A 19,912-nucleotide genomic window follows, 5' to 3' on the forward strand; every position below is an offset into this window, starting at 1 on the left:
GCCTAATCCCTTCACTTCGTTCTTCCAGTCCCCACTACTCCCTCCCCTCTGACAGCTGTCAGTCTTTTCTATGTAGCTAAGCCTTTGTTTCTCTTTTGTTTGTCAGTTTTTTAAATTATTATTGCATAAATATGCTACCCAGGTAGTTGGCTAAGCTTTCCTTCACATCATCTATAACGAACACCTCAGTATCATCTCTAAGGGACATATGGGGTTGAATATCCCATTGAAAAAACTCTCAACTTAATATTCTTTCTAGTTTTAAAAAGACTTTTAATCCAGGTACAAAGCAAGTCCATCCCCTTGCTTGTAATGACTTCTACCCTTTCCTCATCAAGCAGTTCAGGCAGTTTTCATGAACTTAATGATTACACAAAGCCTTTTCCTGAAGGCTGAAAGCCTGAGAAACTGGGGGAACCCTTTGAATAAACCTAAAAACCCACGTGTTCAGCTCTCATAGCTTCCTTTGGAATTGGATCAAAGCCCTGCCCATTGAAACAGGATATTTTCAGATTGTTTGTTGGAGACCTATCATCACAATAATAATATACTTTATAGACCATCAACATTTCAAAAAATGTAGTCATATTGAAAAAGACACTTATCAATTGTGAAAAGTTTTATTTATTATTAAAAAATATATCTTCATTAATTTCAGAGAAAAGGGGAGAGGAGAGGGAGGAAGAGAGAGAGAAACATCAGTGATGAGAGAGAATTATTGATTGGCTGCTTCCTGCACACCCCACACTGGGGATGGAACCTGCAACCTAGGAATGTCTCCTAATCGGGAATTGAACTGTGACCTCCTGGTTCATAGGTCAATGCTCAACCATTTCGGCTAGGCAATTGTCAAGAATTTAAAAAAATAATGAGGTTGGTATGTATGTGGCACTAGCCTTTGTGAAAAAGGGCAAAAGCCTTCCTGCAAGCTCTGGGGAAATCCATCCACCAGGAAAGCCTAGACTCTGTTTCATCTGGATCTCCCTTGCGGGCATACTAATTCTGATTTTGTGAATTGTAAATAAAGTCTAAGAAGTTTTCCTGAAATTATAGCCAGAGGAGCATTTTTTTTTTCCTCATTTGGGCTGAAGTCTTCATTCTGATTCTCAATCCTTTATCCTAACTTCTGACACCGACTGAACATGAACAGAATAAATGGCTTTTAAAAATGGATGCAGGTGCAATAAGGGCAAGGCCAGGGAGGCACATACTCATCTTTTCTGTGTTGATGAATTTTTTATATTTAATCCCTTTACCCTTTTCACCCAACATCTCTCCCCTCTGACAGTTGTTAGTCTGTTCTCTGTGAATTTGAGTCCATTTCTATTTAGTTTGTTAGTTTATTTTCATTAGATTCCACATGTCAAGTGAACTCATATGGTACTTGTCTTTCTCTGACTAGCTTATTTAAGTTAGTATTTAACTTAGCAAAATACTCTCTAGGTCCCTCCATGCTGTCACAAAGGGGAATATTTTCTTTCTTTCTTTCTTTTTAACAGTCAAGTAGTATTCTATTGTGTAAATGTACCATATACTTACCTTTAGAAAGTACTAGGACTTCAAAAAGTCAAGTGATGACATGGACCTCATTCTGTACAGTTGACTTACGATTGGACTGTTAGCCCTGCCTGATGCATTGCTAAGTCTTGAACTGTTTTCACAGATTTTTAAAAGGCGACCCATGCAGTTCATCTAGGTTTGAGAGTGTTCTGGCCACTTACTATGGAGATTCTTCTGCTCCCCTATGTTAATGATCACTGACATCAGCTTTTGAATTTTGACCCCAGGCTTCGTTCTTTCTCTGTCTTGCTCTTTCCCTCTCTACAGCAGTAGAATCCAGGTTTATATAGGAAACTAGAAGCTAGGTCAGGTTGCTAAGTGCCTGCCCACTGAAGGACATGTGCTCTGGAGCAGCATAAACTTAGCATTTGACATTTGATAACCTGGCTTGCTTAGGAAATTTGCAATACAATGTCAGCTCCAGCAACTGTAAGTAGAGGACCCAGTGGGTGCTTGGTGAAGTCAACAGTTGTCGAGAGGCCTCCCGCATCAGAGGCATTACTTTTTTTTTTTTTTTTTTAAAGTAGATAAGAACTTGGAAGACTGAGTAATGGAATTCAAATGAGATGGGGTGAGAGATTTGATATTCAGGAATAAATCACAGCATAATATATCTGCTACTTTGGATTGAATGAGGAGTTGCTAACACTGAAATCTAGTCAGAGAAAAGGAAAATGGGGATTCTGTAGAGAAGCTGGCCCTGGGATAATGCTGCTGCCTTCAATGGAGTGCTGTTTCTTTGAAAGGCGCTGATTCAATTCACTGCATAAAACATTCATTGATCATTACTTCGGAAAGGGAATTTATTTACCAGGCACAGCATTAAGTCTAGGGGGAAATACAAAGAACTAGGCACAGCCCATATCATTGAGAAACGAAATTGTGACATGTTTCAGAGAGGAATTTTCTGGATCGGGGCAACAGGGAACTCCTTAGGTGTAGTATGGTGAGATAGAATTGCTCCTGAAGTATCAGGGATAAGAATGAGCTATTTCCTATAGCTGAGCTCTCTTACAATAGGGTGGTCAAACTTTGTCATCATTGAGGCTTTTGATAATTCTTCATTTCATCATTCTCTAGTCTTAGAACTTGTTCAGAGTGATATTTTAAGAAAGGAACCCCGGTGATTTGTACTAGCCACCAGGATAAATTCATCATGGAACATGGATTTATTGAGCCTCTAATTCACCCAGCACTAGGTTTTTGGGGTTATAGGGCATAGTCAGAGGCCTCTAATATAGTTAAGGTGACAAAGTTCACAAAGGAGAGTCTATAAAACAGAATACCCCCTTGTAAGCCTTGAGAAACATGACAGGCACCCACTTGAGGATTTGCTGAAGCTCCTGCTGGGTTGAACTTGCTTGTGATTCAATTTTGGGGCTGTTTGATGATGACTGTCCCACTGGCAGGCACTTCTGTTCAAGAGCATGCAATTGGGTGTGGGTGACTCAAGTGAGGGTGAGAAGACTCATCCGTATCCACATCAGAGACAACGGCACTTTATTTTCTCCAATTCTGCACCGAGCAGCATCCGACAAAGAAGAGACCCCTGGGGAGGTTGGGAGACTATTTATTTTACAGGTTAGAGAAGGAAACCAAAGAATCTGAGTTGCAGAGATGCTAAGGAATAGAGAAAAGAGAAGAAAGCGTCCCAGGCTGAGCCCTGGTGTCTTATTTATTCCTTTGACCACAGAATGCCTGCCAGCAGGAGACTCATCACTAAGATATTACAGGGGAATTGAGCCAGGCAAGAAAAAATAAGGATTGCTTTTCTCCTCATCCCATAAAATTTGTTATTAATAAATGAGATTCTCATGGAACAGTCTGCCGCAGCTGTCTGCAGAAGCGAAGTTTTATTAGCAGATTTTATTTAAATACACAGTAGTTTTAAGAGTGAACGTTATACTTTTAAATCAAAAAGTATGTCATTGAGAACACATGTGGGTTGTGACTTACCCCCTTACTTGATTTGGACCTTGACTCTTGGCTTTTTTGTTGCTGGGATAAGGCAGTGTGATTATACATGTGGCTTAAGGTGTGGTAATCTGTGATCAATTTCCCCTCCCTGCCTAGACTTCTGGGAAAATTACAAAACACTGTGCTCTTATATGAAGGCTATCTCTTTGGTTGCTTTAGCTTCCACAAGGGACATTAAAAAACAAATAAACAGTAGAGCAACAAGTCAGAATAGAAACAATGCAGTCCTTTTTAAAATTAAATTTGAGGCAAATATCATTAAAATCCTATATAATAAAAGCCTAATATGCTGTGTTTGACAGTTCATTTGACTGTCCAACCAGATGCTATGACATGCACTGACCACCAGGGGGAAGACACTTCAACCAGTAGGTTAGCTTGCTGCTGAGGTCTGGCCCATTGTGACTGGGCGAGACGGGCTAGACATGCCTGGGAGCCCTCCCTCAGTCCCTCCCCGGCCCCAAAACAGGCCAGGCCAGGCCAAGGGATCCCACCGGTGCACGAATCTATGCACCAGGCCTCTAGTAAATTATAATTTTCCAATGTAATTTGGAAAAGAGAGAGATTAATGTGGTTTATGCACTTACAGAAGAATTAATCTAAAAACCAGTAACTTTTATGGGTCTTATTTTCCTGATTATAAAATATATGCTAACTGTGGAGAAGAATTGTTATGTTATTTTGTAGTTGTGTTTTTCAAGTGCTTTTTGGTCAGAGAGCATCAGCTCAACAGGGCAGATGGAGACTTGGGTTGTAGTGAACATGTGGGTACATGCTCTGCAATAGAACATGCATGACCAGGCAGGGCTGACAGCATATTAATTAAGTTTTCTTCAGTTGTACTGCTGCAACTGTTCACTTCTATCACTGATAAGTCCTCATTGTCACAGCAAATGAAAACTTAGCTCTGGGGCCTGAGAAGAAGGAGAGCCCCGACTGGGCTTGCATAATGTGATTGGCCACGATAGTGGCCTTGGAATGGCTGGAGTTGACTATTAAAAACTGTTTCTGGCCCAGTCAGTGCAGCTCAGTGGTTGAACATTGACCCATGAACCATGGAGTTTCAGTTCAATTCCCAGTCAGGCCACATGCCTGGGTTGCAGCCTTGATCCCCAATGAGGGAGTGTGCAGGAGGCAGCTTCTATCTCTCTTTCTCTCTCCCTTCCTCTCTGAAATTAGTAAGAAAATATATTTTAAAAACCCACAAAAACAAAAAACCCCTTCTTCCTTATATTACTAGTAAGTAAATTCTACTTATTCCCTAATCCTAATACCAACACACATATATAAAAACATAGCCTTAACCACTCCACTTCTGATATCCCCATATGGCACTAATCATCTTCAGATCTTGCTAAACAACTCCTGCTATAGGTTAAGAAAGTCTTGGAGGGATTTAGACAATACAGGATAAAACAGTGTGTAATGGAGATTAATTAATTGGCAGTTAATTGGATTGGAAGGGAGATCTAAGGTAGGCCAGGAGACAAATTAGGGGCTGTTGCACTGATGCTGGCAAGAAGGGTTAGGGGTGAGAACTAGGATGGTGGCAGGAACAGACATGAAGAAATCCTAGATTGTGTTGATTTGTTGGGATTGAAAGAGAAGGGAAAGAGCATTAAGAAAAATGAACTGGATAATTCATAGTCCTCTTGACCTGATACACTTGGAGGCAATGAGAATATTAATAGTAATCTATATGACATATTTCACCTTCAAATTTCTTTTGCTGTCCTTGGTGTGACCCTGGGCTTGGTAGTTATTCTAAATTTCTTTACTCGGCTAAGTGGGGGACTATAACAGTTTCTGCCTTATAGGATTCACTAGTGTTTGATAAGGAAACATTGGAACGAATGCAGGGGAATTTCCTTGAAGCAAGTTTTATTAGTTCTTGTTTTTATTTAATTCTTAACTAATCAGCATTCATGTTTCCTTCAACATGTTGAATTAAAGACTTCTAGTGTATCGCTTTGGTTTTTTAATACCCCGTGAATAATGTGGAATTATTGAAAAACAAAACAAAGGTTATTATGCAAATGTTTGAAATATTTAACACTACATTAAAGTAGTCTTGGGAAGTGGAAAAATAACTACTGAAGTTGTACTAGCATTTTGTAGAGGAACAGAGTATGAAGAAGAAAAAAAGATCATTCCTGAAAAAAGAAAATTTAAAAAGTTAGAAGGTGTTAGAAGCAAATCATACAATGAATTCTATTAAGTAATGAATATTTAGTTAGTGTATTAATTTTTCTTGAGATACAATCACCAAGCCAGAGAACTTAAAGAATTAAAAAAAAAAAAAAAAGGGGAGTGATCAGATGAACCCTAAAATTGTGTTTCAAAATACCTGGTTTGACACAGTAAGACAGATCATCTTATTCCAGGCTCAGAACATAATTGTTTAAGCAGTTGATATGTCTTCATCTCCTTTATTCTTGCCAGGACTCAGTCCCTGGCATGACTCCCAAATTCCAGACAGATTGGGAATAATATAATAATAGTGGTATTAAATGATAATAATATATTAATTCTGGTATTAAATTACAGAAATCGCCTTCCATTCTCAGTCCAATTGCCTGTGTTTATTAGTTTAATAAAATTCCCTTAATCTAACACTTCCCAGTGGATTAGAATCATGCAGATTCACACAGATGGTCCTAAATAGAGGTTCTATCCTCAACTTCTCCAAATCCTTGCAACAGCGTGACAAGGCTTACCCCAAGGGATATGAGGAAAACTGGTGGCATTTCACACTTAGGTTGGGCTTGCTGGATGACAGATTGTTCTTGTTGTTGTTTTTTAAATCTCTCAAAAGAAACCAGTGGGTGATCCTTGAATTATCATAAGCTTAAAGTTTTAAAAGAAATTTGCCTTGACGCCAGTATTTACTCAATGACACAACTTGAGAACTAATAATGTGTGCACACTAGCATATCTGTTGCATGGCAGCTGTGTTGTGTTGCTGAATAGTTTACTCAGCTCTTCTGGAAAATGACATTTTCATGTCCTGAATGATAATACATCTTGGTTATATGGCATTGTCTAAGCCAAAAAATGCTGTTTGCTACAAATAAATGTCTTGACTGTCAAGAGGCTGCCTGTTTAATGTTTGCCTCGTTTAAGCTAATATTTTTTTCCCTTTGCCCTGTGAACTGGTAGTTTGGTGTTTTGGTGTAGTTTTCTTTTTTCACTGTTAGGTAAAGTGAATTAGATTAAGGAAGTGACCTCAAGTAAAATACATATCAATTTGTGTCCCTGCTCTACAAATAATACTGGAAAATGTCTGGTAGGGAACAGATGATGACTTTTTAATTTTATCTTTGGATTTTAATTATACATGCCATTTTTATGTCCCATTTCTATATGGAACGAAAAACTAAGGCACAACCTGTAATCACAGGTTCTGATCAGCCATTCTCATTGAGCCTGGGCTAACATAGAAGTTGGGCCATCTTTCACATCTTCCTCAATTCCAGTTCGATTGCTTTGAACAACTATAAAATATTTGTGCAATCTGGTCACAGGTGATGACACTGGTATATTGCTGCATCTGTCGGTATAATCATATGAGTTTTACCCTTCATTTTGTTCATGTGATTGATTTATGTATGTTGAACCATTCTTTTACCCCTGGAGTGAATGCACTTGATCGTGATGTATTTATCTTTTAATGTGTTGCTATATTTGATCTGTTAGTATTTTGTTTAGTATTTTTGCATTGTATTCCCCAGACATATTGGTCTGGGGTGTGTGTGTGTGTGTGTGTGTGTGTGTGTGTGTGTGTGTGGTCTCTGCCAGGTTTTGGTATCAGGGTTATGTTGGTTAGCCTCATAAAATATGTTAGGAATTAGTGCCTCTTCTTTAGTGTTTTTTTGAAGTATTTGAGAAAGATAAGTATTAAGTTTCTCTTAATACTTATGAATGTTTGGCAAAATGCACTAGTGAAGCCAGCTGCTCTTATACTTTCACTTTTTGGGAGATTTTGGATAATTGTTTCAATTTTCTCACTATTGATTGCTCTATTTAGATTTTCAAGCTCTTCATGATTCAGTCGAGGAAGGTTATATATTTTTAGAAACTTACCCATTTCTTCTAAGTTATTGAATTTGGGGGCCTATAGACTTACATAGAATTCTTGTATGATCCTTTGTAAGACTGTCAGTGGGTGGCTTCACTGGGCTGCAATCACAGATGCCTAGGACTGTGGAGCAAGTGGCTTGTCCCTCTTCAGTCTTAACTCACATATTGTGTGTTGGAGTGATGGTCAGTCTGCATATTACTCTTTTATTAGATAGGATAGAGGCCTGGTGCAAGGGTGGGGGCCGGCTGGTTTGCCCTGAAGGATGTCCCGGATCAGGGTGGGGTTCCCTTGGGGCATGGGGAGGCCTGGGTAAGGGGCCTCTTCTGGTTTGCAGGCCAGCCACGCCCCCTAGTGCCCCAAGCAGAGGCCCTGGTATCTGGGGTTTATTTATCTTCTACAATTGAAACTTTGTAGCCTGGAGCGGAGCCAAGCCTTCAGCTTGCTCCATGGCAGCAGCCATTTCTGTTGGGATTTATGTATCTTCTATAATTGAAACTTTGTAGCCCGAAGCAGAGGCCTGGGCTGGCCAGGGTATGTGGAAAGCTTGGTTTCCTCCATCGCTGGAGGTAAACCCTAGCCTCCTGCTCTTTCCAGCTCTGTGGCTGCCACCATTTCTGTTTGGATTTGTTTACCTTCTATAATTGAAACTGTAGCCTTGAATGGAGGCTTAGGCCAGCAAAGGCAGGCGAAAAGCCTGGCTTCCTTCATTGCTGGGGAAATTCAAGCTTCCCTCCTGCTCTCTGTGGTCGTAGCCATCTTGGTTGGGTTTATTTGCATATTCACTCCTGATTGGCTTGTGGGAGTGGCTTGTGGGTGTAGTGGAGTGATGGTTAATTTGCATATCACTCTTTTATTAGATAAAATTATTTATAGTAGAAGCAGTGTTTGATGCTAAGCTATATTACAAGGATAACTAATTATAATTTTATTACATTTATTTTTGTTAATCTTCACTCCAGGATATTTTTCTATTGATTTTTAGGGAGAGTTGAAGAGAGGGGGAAAGACAGAGAGAAACATTGATTTGAGAAAAACATTGATCGGTTGCCTCCTGCACAAGCCCTAGCCATGGCCCGGGCTGGGGAGGAGCCTGCAACCAAGGTAGGTGCCTTTGACTGGGATTGAACCTGGGACCCTTTGATCCACAGGCCGATATTCTATCTACTGAGCCAAACCAGCTAGGGCTATAATTCTGTTCTTTTCGTAGCATCTGTTACACACACACACACACACACACACACACACACAATTTGTCAGTTCACAAAAGCCAATTATTCAGTTTTCAGAAGTTTTGTAAGCTGCTTGATGTCAGACAAGTAGCTTGAAATTTGTCACGGTAGGAGTATTTACACAATAGAAACTAGTGAATGCTACAAATCAAAGCCTTAAAAGTTTTTTTTTCCTGAACAGTGGTTGTCAAACACCAGCATATCTGTGCCTTCAGCTATTTCTTCAAATAGAATAAAGGGTTATTAGCATAGAAAGAAAGTTCAAATGATTTAAAGAATAAGCTGTGTTTATACTTCTGTGTTCTCAGGGTTACGGAAAGACCGAAGAGGAGGGAGAATGTTGAAACACAAGCGCCAAAGGGATGATGGGGAGAGCAGGAGTGATGCGGGGACCTCTGGAGACATGAGAGCTGCCAGCCTTTGGCCAAGCCCTCTCTTGATTAAGAACACGAAGAAGAACAGCCCTGCCTTATCTCTGACAGCCGACCAGATGGTCAGTGCCTTGATGGAGGCTGAGCCCCCCATAATCTATTCCGAGTACGATCCTAGCAGACCCTTCAGTGAGGCTTCGATGATGGGCTTGCTGACCAACCTCGCCGACAGGGAGCTGGTTCACATGATCAACTGGGCAAAGAGGGTGCCAGGTAAGAACATTGAGCTGGACTTTTTGTTTTTGCAAGTCAATCACTACATATTCATGAACCAGCTACGATGTCATAGGAGAGAGCAACAATAGGAAACAATAGCTTGTTGTCTAATTGGTTTCAAGGTTACATCCGAATTTGTCGAATTTTAGGGTCAGTACACTGTAATTCTCCTGGAAATTATGAAATAATAAGAGGCTTGGTGTACAAATTTGTGCATGGGTGGGGTCCCTCCTGGCTAATTGGGGCTGATCGGGGCCAATCCAGGCTGGCTGGCCATGGGGAGGGACTGCAGGAGGTTGGCTGGCCACAGAAAGTTGGCTGTAGGAGCACACTGACCATCAGGCAGCATCTCCTGCATTGAGTGTCTGCCCCCTGGTGGTCAGTATGCATCATAGCTCCTGGCTGGTCAGCCCATTGTAATGGTCACTTAGGCTTTTATATATAGATGCTTTAAAATAAAAAAAAATAAAAAAAATGGAAGGTTAGAATACTTAACCTGACATTATATTTAACCTGTGTTAAAATTTACCAAAAAATGTGGAGTAGACACATAATAAATGCAGTTAATATTATACTGTATGTTCACAGTATCAAAATGTTTAACATTAAATGGTCTACAATACATATATTTTTAGAATTGAGGACTTTTTTTCAGAAAAACTTAAATTATTAATAAATAATTTTACCTTAATTGTTTTTCTCTTAAGATCTTTGTGGACTGAAGACAGAATAATAGGTTTCTTTACTGAATGCCCATTATTTACTTGACTCTCTCTATTCTTAATATTTTAGAGCAGTGTTTCCCAAACTTCTCTCATGATGAGAATCACCTGGTGGAGTTGTTAAAATACAGATTCCTGAATCCCAACTAAGAAGTGCTAAACTAGAATTTTGGGGAACATATAGGTAAAACTGTATATTAACTAGTGCCCTAAGACAGAGCTGTTCAGAACTACAATGTTTCCCCAAAAATAAGACATCCTCCGAAAATAAGACCTACTTACAGGTTTCCTTCTGAGTGAAATATAAGACATCCCCCCGAAAATAAGGGCCCCCCCTAGGCTAAACATGAGAGATTTGGTCCACTGATTCTGAAAGAAATGGAGTCACAAGAAATTCACCAGGAAATTCAGGAATTCAATTATTATGATGATGTTCCAGAAGATGATGACATGATTGTCATAGAATAAATGACTAAATTCTTGATACTGTAAGATTCACAGTTTGTCTGGTTTGTGTTGACAATTACCGTACTACCATACCGTATACAGGTAATAAATTTCTTTTATTTTCATTTAACAATAAATGTGTATCGTATTCTTCTTCATGGAAAAATAAGACATCCCCTGAAAATAAGACCTAGCGCATCTTTGGGAGCAAAAACTAATATAAGACACTGTCTTATTTTCGGGGAAACAGGGTATATTGTCTAAGACAGAGCACTAAGTTAAGTATACAATTTTACCTATATGTTCCCCAAAATTCTAGTTTAGCACTTCTTAGTTGGGATTCAGGAATCTGTATTTTAACAACTCCACCAGGTGATTCTCATCATGAGAGAAGTTTGGGAAACACTGTTTTAGGGAAAAGGTAACACAATAGACAAATTAGGTTCTCATGCTGCTCCTGGGCGAGCTGTAGAAGGATGCAGTGGCTGAGTGACATTGGTCCTTCACTAATTCCCTCAGAGGTGGCATGGCTAAGAAGCTTGACTGGCACTCTTGTTCAGGGAGAAGAACTCTAGTTTTAAGGAAACATGACTAGACATCCTCCATGGCCCATCATAGCCATTCAGGAGCTAACATGGATGAATCAAGGCAAGAGGAAGTTAAATCTTCTTCCTGGGCACATAGTTAAAATGAGTAATGGATTTAGACAGATTTTCTCATTTGGGTTCTTTGAATTGATGAAATCAATTATTACCTCAGAAGCATGGGATGCATTTGATTAAACTAAATGAATGTGGGGCTTTGTACTTGCGTTTTAGAGTTCACCGATCTGTTATAGGCCAAGGGAACACATGTCTGGCCTTAGAGAGTATTTTATGTATTTGCATATATTAACATATTAACATGTGATGCTTTGAGTAAGAAGCCAGCAATGTTGTGATCCAAACTTGATAGAGGGCACCCATGTAGGTGGTAGAGTCTGGACTATATAGAAGTGTGGAGATTAACAGGCATATTTAGATATTTAGGGTCAGTCCTAATGGCAAATAAAAACTCACAGCCACCTTTGAATTAAGAGTTTTACTGATCCCTAGCCAGTTTGGCTCAGTGGATAGAGTGTTGGCCTGCTGACTGGAGGGTCTTGGGTTTTATTCTGGTTAAGGGAATGTACCTTAGTTGTATACTCCCAGCCCTGGTCAGGGGCTTGCGAGAGGCAACCAATTGATGTATCTCTCTCATATCGGTGTTTCTCTCTGACTCACCCTCTCCTCTCCATTCTCTCTAGAATCAATGGAAAAAATACCCTCGGGTGAGGATTAAAAAAAAAGTTTTATTGAGCACCTACTTACTTTAGCATTCTCATGTAAAGCAGATCTATAATAAGCAAATATTGGAATCTAAATATAATGTGGTTATAGATTTTTATCTTAATATTTGTTCTTGTCTTTTTACATACTTTGGGAGAAGAAAGAAATTTAGAAATAATATTAATGACCATAACCTTGAGAGTCAACTTTTGGTTGCTATTAAGCTTTATTGTACTATAGGTACATATTTTCCCTCATAAACTCTTAGCAGTATTAGTTCCAGAGTACTGCTGAACTCAAATATACATTATAATAATAGTTATAAGTTTATTTCCATCATGACATTTTTATAATTATAAACATTTTAAAGGTATTTGGAACAACTGAAAATAAATTCAAATACATTACTAGTGGATAAAGAATTCATGACAATAATCTTCTGAATTTAAAAATAAAATGGAGACAGAAATAAAGGGAAGAAAAATATTATGTACATGCTTAGCCATCTCATTGTTAAACCTAGAACTAAGCAAATTTATAGTAATGAGATGTGTAGCTAAACCACTCTATACCTTAATTATATTAGCTTAAAAGACCAGAATAATTTTAAAATCCTTAGACCAAACTATATCTTGTTACTTACTGTTTTTTTTTAAATTATGTAGGCAAAAAAGTTATATGAATAAGTGTATATGTGCGTATGTGTACTATTAGATTACAGCTCTTGTAAATCAAAAGTCTATTTGTCTGATCAAGCAGAATAAATATAGTCATTAATTTTAAAAGGATGAAAAATGAAAGAAAAATATATTCTGAAAAAATTTGAAGATAATTGTCAAGCTTTTTAGAAAAATCAAAAAAGCACATTTTGAAACACTTATATTCAGATACCATCTGCCATTTAAAAAATAGCTCATATTGGAACTCTAATACAGACAACATTACATTTATGTCATAATAGTTTGAGAATAATAATAATAGTAATTTTAAAAAGAAGGAATAGAAAGTATATTAGTAAAATGAGTAGTAAGAAAGTGAATTCTAGAAGAATTAGCCATATGATACAAAAACCTGCAAAAGACATTTGGATAATCCTCGGAATGTCTATCAATATAGAAATTGTGAATTAACTTTGTTTTTGAAAAATTCAGCTATATCTTCCTTATCCACTCACTCATTGATGGACACTAAGTTTGATTTCATGTCTTAGATATTGTGAATATGCCGCAATGAACATGGGAATGCAGATATCTTTTTGATATCTCATTTTTACTTCCTTTGGATATATACCCAAAAGTAGAATTTTTGAGTAATAGGGTAATTCTATTTTTACTTTTTGAGGAACCTCTATACTCTTTTCTAGAGTAGAATCAGGTTACATTCCTACCAACAGTGTACAAGGTTACCTTTTCTCCAAATCCTCACCAACACTTGTTATCTCTTGATAATATGCATTTTGTCTATTCTGTTTCCTTACCAACATTTCGTTACCAACGGTTCCCTGTGTGCCTCAGAAGACTGTATATTCTGCAGCTGTTGGATGGAATGTTTTATGCTCTTTAGTTTTATCTGCCCCACTTTTATAAGTGATTTCCCCATCACAATTACAACAGTAGATTATTCTGAATTTAACTATACATTTACCTTTACCAGGCAGCTTCATGTTTTCATATGTATGTTTTCCTGTTACCAATTAGCATTCTTCCTTTTCATCTTAAAAAACGCACTTTGACATTTCTTGTAAGGCTGGCCTTGTTATACATTCCTTCAGCATCGTTTGCCTGGAAAACTTTTTATACTCCTTCAGTTCTGAAGAATACTTTTGTAGGTAGAGTATTCTTGGTTGGCTTATTTTTCTCTTTCAGTGTTTTGAATATAGTATTCCACCCTCTTCCAGCCTGCAGTTTCTAATGAAGAATCTGCTAGTAATTTTAGTAACAAGTTGCTTTTCTCTTGATGCTTTCAAGATGATCTTGTTTTTAACTTTTGACAATTATAATGAGTCTCAATGCAGGTCCCTTTGGATTCACCTTTTTTGGAATTCTTTGGGCCCCTGGGTCTGGATATCTGTTTCTTTCAAAATTTTCACTCATTTTTCTTTGAATAGGCTTTATCTCTCTCTTCTCCTTCTGGAACTCTGCAAAATAAATATGTGTTTGTTTGATGGTGTCTCATAAGTCCCGTAAGCTCATTTAGCTCACTTCTATTCTTTTTTGTTGTTGTTCCTCTGATTTGGATGAATTCCACTACTCTGTCTTTGAGTTTACTGATCCTTTTTTCCTATTTGATCTAGTCTGATATTGAACACTTCTATTCAACTTTTTCAGTTTACTGATTGTAATCATCAACTCTTGATGTGTTTGATATACTCTCAATAGTTCTTCAGTGAAATTTTCACTTTGTTCATTCATTGTTTTCTTGACTTTGGTGAACATATTTATGACCATTATTTTGAACTCTTTGTGATGTAAATCACTCATATCTGTTTTATTAAGGCCTGTTTTTGAGTGCTATCTTGTTCTTTTGTTTGGAACATATGTCTTTGATTCTTCATTGTTGGCTCTCTGTGTTGGTTTGGTTTCTGCACAGTAGATAAAAGAGCCACTGCTAGTCTTGATGAAGTCATCTCATGTGAGAAGTAAACCTAATCAATCTACTTGGCCCAAGCTCTTAGTTATCTTTTAAATCTTTGTGATTGTGCAAGTTGCCTTCTTTGTTTTTCATAGCTCGCAGTTGTTGAGGGTGTGCAAAATACATAATCTATCCATTAATGGGGATTTAGTTTTCAAAGAGTTAGAGTCTTACATTTTAATTTATTATTAAAATATACATGGTGAAACTCATCAATAAATCAGCATCATTTAGCTGAAGGTCAAAAGAGGAAGATTACCCATGACAAAAGTTATTATATTTTTAATTTCTGCATCACACTCAATTGTATCATTAACTGGCTGATTCTTTGGTTCAGTGGCAATGAAAGTATATTTGCTTTCTTACTTATCTCTCAGAAGTTTGAATTGTCACAAAACCATTACCCTGACTTACTCTTTACCAAAAATCACCATATTTGTACATACCTCAAAGTTGATTTCATGCTTCAAATTTGTGTACAAGATCTATATAACTGAGTACATATTTGGATAAATATCTAGCCCTGGGCTCTATATTGCCTTTTAAAAACAGACAAGTAGAAGCTTGATAGGCTCATTGGCACCGGGTACAGATTTGGAAGGGTACGCTGGAACTGCTGGCCTAGGAAGAGGGACAAATGACAAATGACAGTTGAGCTCGTTGTCATGGGAAGCATGCTGCTTTAACCACTTCCTCATATTTTAGTGGCAAACAAGATAATCTTTCTCTCCTTCCCTTCTCCTGCCTATGTCCCTCTCTACTCAACACTAGAAGAGCCCCCTTTCTGTACCCCGACTGACTCCCCACTATTTTACTTTGGATTCCTTCCTTGTTCAGTTTTGGCCCTAGGAGGAGGATCCCTGTTGGCTGGACATGACTCCTGCTGTGCCAGAAGCTTCTTTGAGGATGCATGTTTGTCTTAGCCATTCCAGGGCTCAAGGCTACTTCTGCTCCCATGTTCCCCAGGAATCTAGTAATTAGCTTTCCGATTCTAATACGAATCCCATTATTCAAATTAACAGTGAGCCAAGCACAGAAAATGCTTGTTGAATGAATTCATAAATGAATGAATGAAGGGTGACTTTTGAAACTTCTGATGTTAATAAATCTCTGAGCTCGGTTAGAACTCAAATTTTTTCATAAAGAAAAAGAAATCTTCAAGGCTTTCGTGTTACCCTCTTTTGCCTACCTGCTGTTCTGACCTCTCCAGCAGTTGTCTTAGGGGCTTCTTTTCAATCTTTCCTTTGTAAGGAGCGGAGCCATATCCAGAGGCATGTATGGAACCTGAGTTCTGGGGACTTTAAAAGGTTTTAGTTTCCTTGCAGCAAGTTAGTTAGTTTTCTGTTAGCAAGTGCAATTTAAAACTTAGAATGGGTAGGGACAAGGGACCAGAGAGAGGGCACAATTTCTCGATGTGGGAACTGGGAGCATCTTCAAGGGACACATTCTATTCTGGGAGGTTCCTGCAGATTTCAGGGACTTGGCAAGCCTACCCAGTACTCTAACTCCCAACCTGTAATGAGCCCAGTGAACCCTGCTCTCAGGCTATTGTGGTGGTGTCCCAGCCCGTTTCAGTGCGGTACGGTGATGAAAGAGAATGTGGCATGAAAACATGGGGGGCATGCTGAAGAGATGACAGATGCATATTGTTTAAGGGTCCGATTTGCAGTTTAGATTTTGCCTCCGTTTTATAATGAGAGCCTTGACACTGGGGTAGAGTTACCCTGCATCATTGGTGGCAGGCCCTCTGAGCTGGCAACACAGTGTCTTTGGGATGTTCCATTTTCAAGTCACCGCTGCCTGGCTTTTACTGCTCCTGGGGAGGCTCTGGTTGGAAACCAAGGAATGTGATAAACACTTGATTTTTATTTCCCATGCAACTTTGAAGCCCTGTAGATGCTTCTTGGCCTGAAGGCTAGCAATTCTTTTCTAATCTTGAGGGTATTTGAAAAAAAAAAAAATGCCCCATCTAGGCTTCTTTGCCCTGCCCCCCTCTCTCTGGGGTCTGTTTCAGTGTGTCTGGGTTCGGGTCCAGAATCTGCACGTTTATCGTAAGTACAGTGGACAATGTGTGGTGTTGGGTGTCCCTATGGGGAACATTGGCCTGTGGCTCTGCTACATTCCTGGGGAATTTGGCATGGAGAAGGCCAGCGATGCTGTAGCTATATGTGTGTTAAACAGACATATTACTATGGAAGTGTGTTGAAGTGGGTTGAATTGTGAGCCCCCCAAATGTGTTGGAATCCTAACCCTAGTACTTCCAAATGTGTTCTTATTTGGACATAGGTCCTTATAGGGGTAAGCAATTCAAATGAGGTCATTAAGGTGAAACTTAATCCTTACCAAAAGGGCAGATTTGGACACAACGATAGACACACCCAAGGGTAAGATGATGTGATGACACCGAGAGAAGATGGCCATGGGGTTGGAGTGACCCACCTCCAAGACAAAGATAGGATTGCTTTCGAACACCAGGAGCTGGAGGAGAGAAGGAAGAAGCCTCCTTAGAGCCTTCAGAGAGAGCATGGGTCTGCCAGCACCTTGATCTCAGACTCTGGCCTCCAGAACTGAGAGAGAACACACTTCTGCTGTGTGAAAGCACCCAGTGTTTGCTCTTTGTATGACAGCCCTAGGAAATGAATACAAATTATACCCCAAAGAAAAAGTGTTGTAATTTCAAGGCAAAAGAAATCAGGAGCTTTTGATTTAAAGAGGAATGTTTGGCTCACCTAGTACAGGCTTGGCTAATCATTTACTCCTGGATATTCTCTCCTTTGCCCGCCCAAGTGGTTCACTGAACTTCTGGCCTTGAAGTTGATTTAGAACTTCAGCATTTCCACACATCTACCTGGCAAATACCTTATAAAAAATTAACTCACCGAGGAATGTTTTCATCTGGCACTTTAATAGATTCTCCTTTCCCATTTATATCTTTGATCCATTTGAATTCATCTTGCTGTACAGTATAAGGTGTGGCTCCAAAGTTGTTCTTGTACAGATGACTGCACAGTTGTTTCAACTCCTTTCACCAAGCAGCATCCTGCAGAAGTGCTGTTAAGCCTCCTTGTGCAGTTCACCCTCTGCGTTTACTACCTAGTGAGCTTTTGTATAGAGTGATAGGTATGACCCATTGAGGGCATGTTTGATTATTCTTCCCAGTTCTGAAACCAAAAAGAAAATTAGTAATTTATTCTCAAGTTATAAAATTTGCCTGATCTATATTAATGAATATATAATGTGATTAACCTGTCCTGTATGTTTGTGTGTGTGTGTGTGTGTGTGTGTATGTATGTATATATATATATATAATGTATATAGGTATATATGCAAAAGTACATTTATATATATATATATATATATATATATATATATATATATATATATATATAAATGTACTTTTGCTTCTTATTTCTAAGGTCTAAAAAAATTAGTGCTGATAAGAGTGATTTACCATTCAACATAATGGGACAGAAACAATTTTTTCCAGGACAGAAAGAGAAAATACGAAGCTTCCCTTCTCTCTTTTCCCCAGATTTCAGCCTTTGATTCAGCTATTTTGAGTTCTTGTTTTTTCATATTATTAAGTGCTTGCTGTTCCTTAATATGCAAAAATAACTTTTACACTTTTCCCCTCCAACACTTGTTGATTGGCTTGTCAGAAAATAAAGTTTAAAAAAATCTTTAGTATATATTATAAGTGATTGTGAAAACTGGAACAACGGTTATTTTAACCTAGTTAACCAATTTCTGATTTGTCTTGATTATTTTTAATAATAAGAATTTAAAGATCTACCCAAGAAGCCACACTTTCATAAAGGATGTATATTCTGGAGCTGGAGAGTAGTGATGGTTGCCCAACAATATTTATTGCTATTGAACTGTACATTTAAACATGGTTAAAGGGATAATTCCATGTTATGTATATTTTACCACAGTAAACGAAGGAGTGCAACATTTTATGTAAGAAATATGAAAAGGAACTTAGCAACACATGGCAAAAAAAAAGTAATAGATAAGATGTCTAAATTCAGAGGCCAATACTCTTATCCAAAACTTTAAATTTGATTTACAGATAGGAATATAAACATAAACATATCACAAGAAGATGAAGTGGGGTGGAATAATGAAATAGAAACAGGTTATACCTTGGGCTCCTATAATCTTTGTTTTTAAGAGTACAAAGATTTTGATTGTTTAACAGTTATTTAATGAGTTCTTCCTACATGCAAGGTCCTGTTGCATGTGTGAGAACATACTGGGGAGCAAAGCTGGCAGAATCCCTGCCTTCAAGAAACTTCCATTGTACTATCCTAGTTATCACCAGAGGAGAGGGCGTGCAGTGATGGTTCACCCGCTTTACATGCAATAGCTAACTATGTCAGACTCTGCTGTGAGTATTTTACCTGTATTGACTCACCTGAGTGCCTTTTTGCCCTCTTTTGTGGATGAGTAAATGGAGACAGAGAGAAGTTAGTAGTAGAGTAGTTTAGTATCAGGGAAATGTTCAATTCCAGAACACTTTTCTGTAGGAAGCTCTTAAAATAGGCTAAAAAAGTGATTGCACATTTTTTTAAGAGTTGTACTATTTTATCATTGAGTTTTTTTTTTGTTTGTTTGTTTTTAAACCCTCTCCTCTCTCTCCCATGCCATATGACATAGATATCAAGAAAGTCTGCATATTACAGACTTAAAAACAAGACCTGTCTTTGGACAACCTTGGCCATAGTAAGCATTCCATAAATATTGGCTAATATTATTTGTTTTATATTTGGTTTAATACATTTTTAGTTTGAAGTTATTGACGTAATTAACTTGAGTCTTACTTTTAAGACCATTATGTAACTATCCAATAAAAGCACGAGATAACTTGGCATTTTGCGAAATTAGGCTAGAAATCACTTTTTTAAAATGCATTTTAAAAATTCAGCACATGTGTTTCTTTTTATTTGTGTTATGTGATCTGTTTTTATGCTTTTATGCCTTTTTTTCTCAAATAATCATATTGCCACTAACCAAAACTAACTGAGATTTAATCGTTGTTACTTTGCTTTAATATGTTGTTATAATGAAGAAAAACCATTTCTGAGTTATATCAGCTCTGGTCATTTTTTTTAAATAAATAAAAACTAGAGATTTGGCTACATTTAAATGTTTTTGAGCTATTTTATAAGTTTCAAGTATTTAGACATCAAGTATTTTAATGAAATAGGAAAGAATATAAGAAATAGTATCTGGCCCTAGCAGGTTTGGCTCAATGGATGGAGTGCTGGCTGCAGACTGAAGGGTCCTGGTTTTGGTTCTGGTCAAGGCA

At 38.1% G+C, this 19,912-nt stretch overlaps 1 protein-coding gene across 3 annotated transcripts in view; it reads left to right on the forward strand.

Annotated features, from left to right (window-relative positions):
- ESR1 (estrogen receptor 1) overlaps positions 1–19,912 on the forward strand; it is a 284,618-nt gene that overhangs the window by 171,344 nt on the left and 93,362 nt on the right. For all 3 annotated transcript variants that reach the window (XM_084890184.1, XM_084890185.1, XM_084890186.1), the window contains exon 5: positions 9,156–9,491. In XM_084890184.1, coding sequence (XP_084746310.1) covers positions 9,156–9,491 — 336 coding nt within the window. The remainder of the gene's footprint in view (positions 1–9,155; positions 9,492–19,912) is intronic.

The sequence above is a fragment of the Pipistrellus hanaki genome (assembly GCF_964339955.1).
Source record: "Pipistrellus hanaki genome assembly, chromosome: 7".
Lineage (NCBI taxonomy): Eukaryota > Metazoa > Chordata > Mammalia > Chiroptera > Vespertilionidae > Pipistrellus > Pipistrellus hanaki.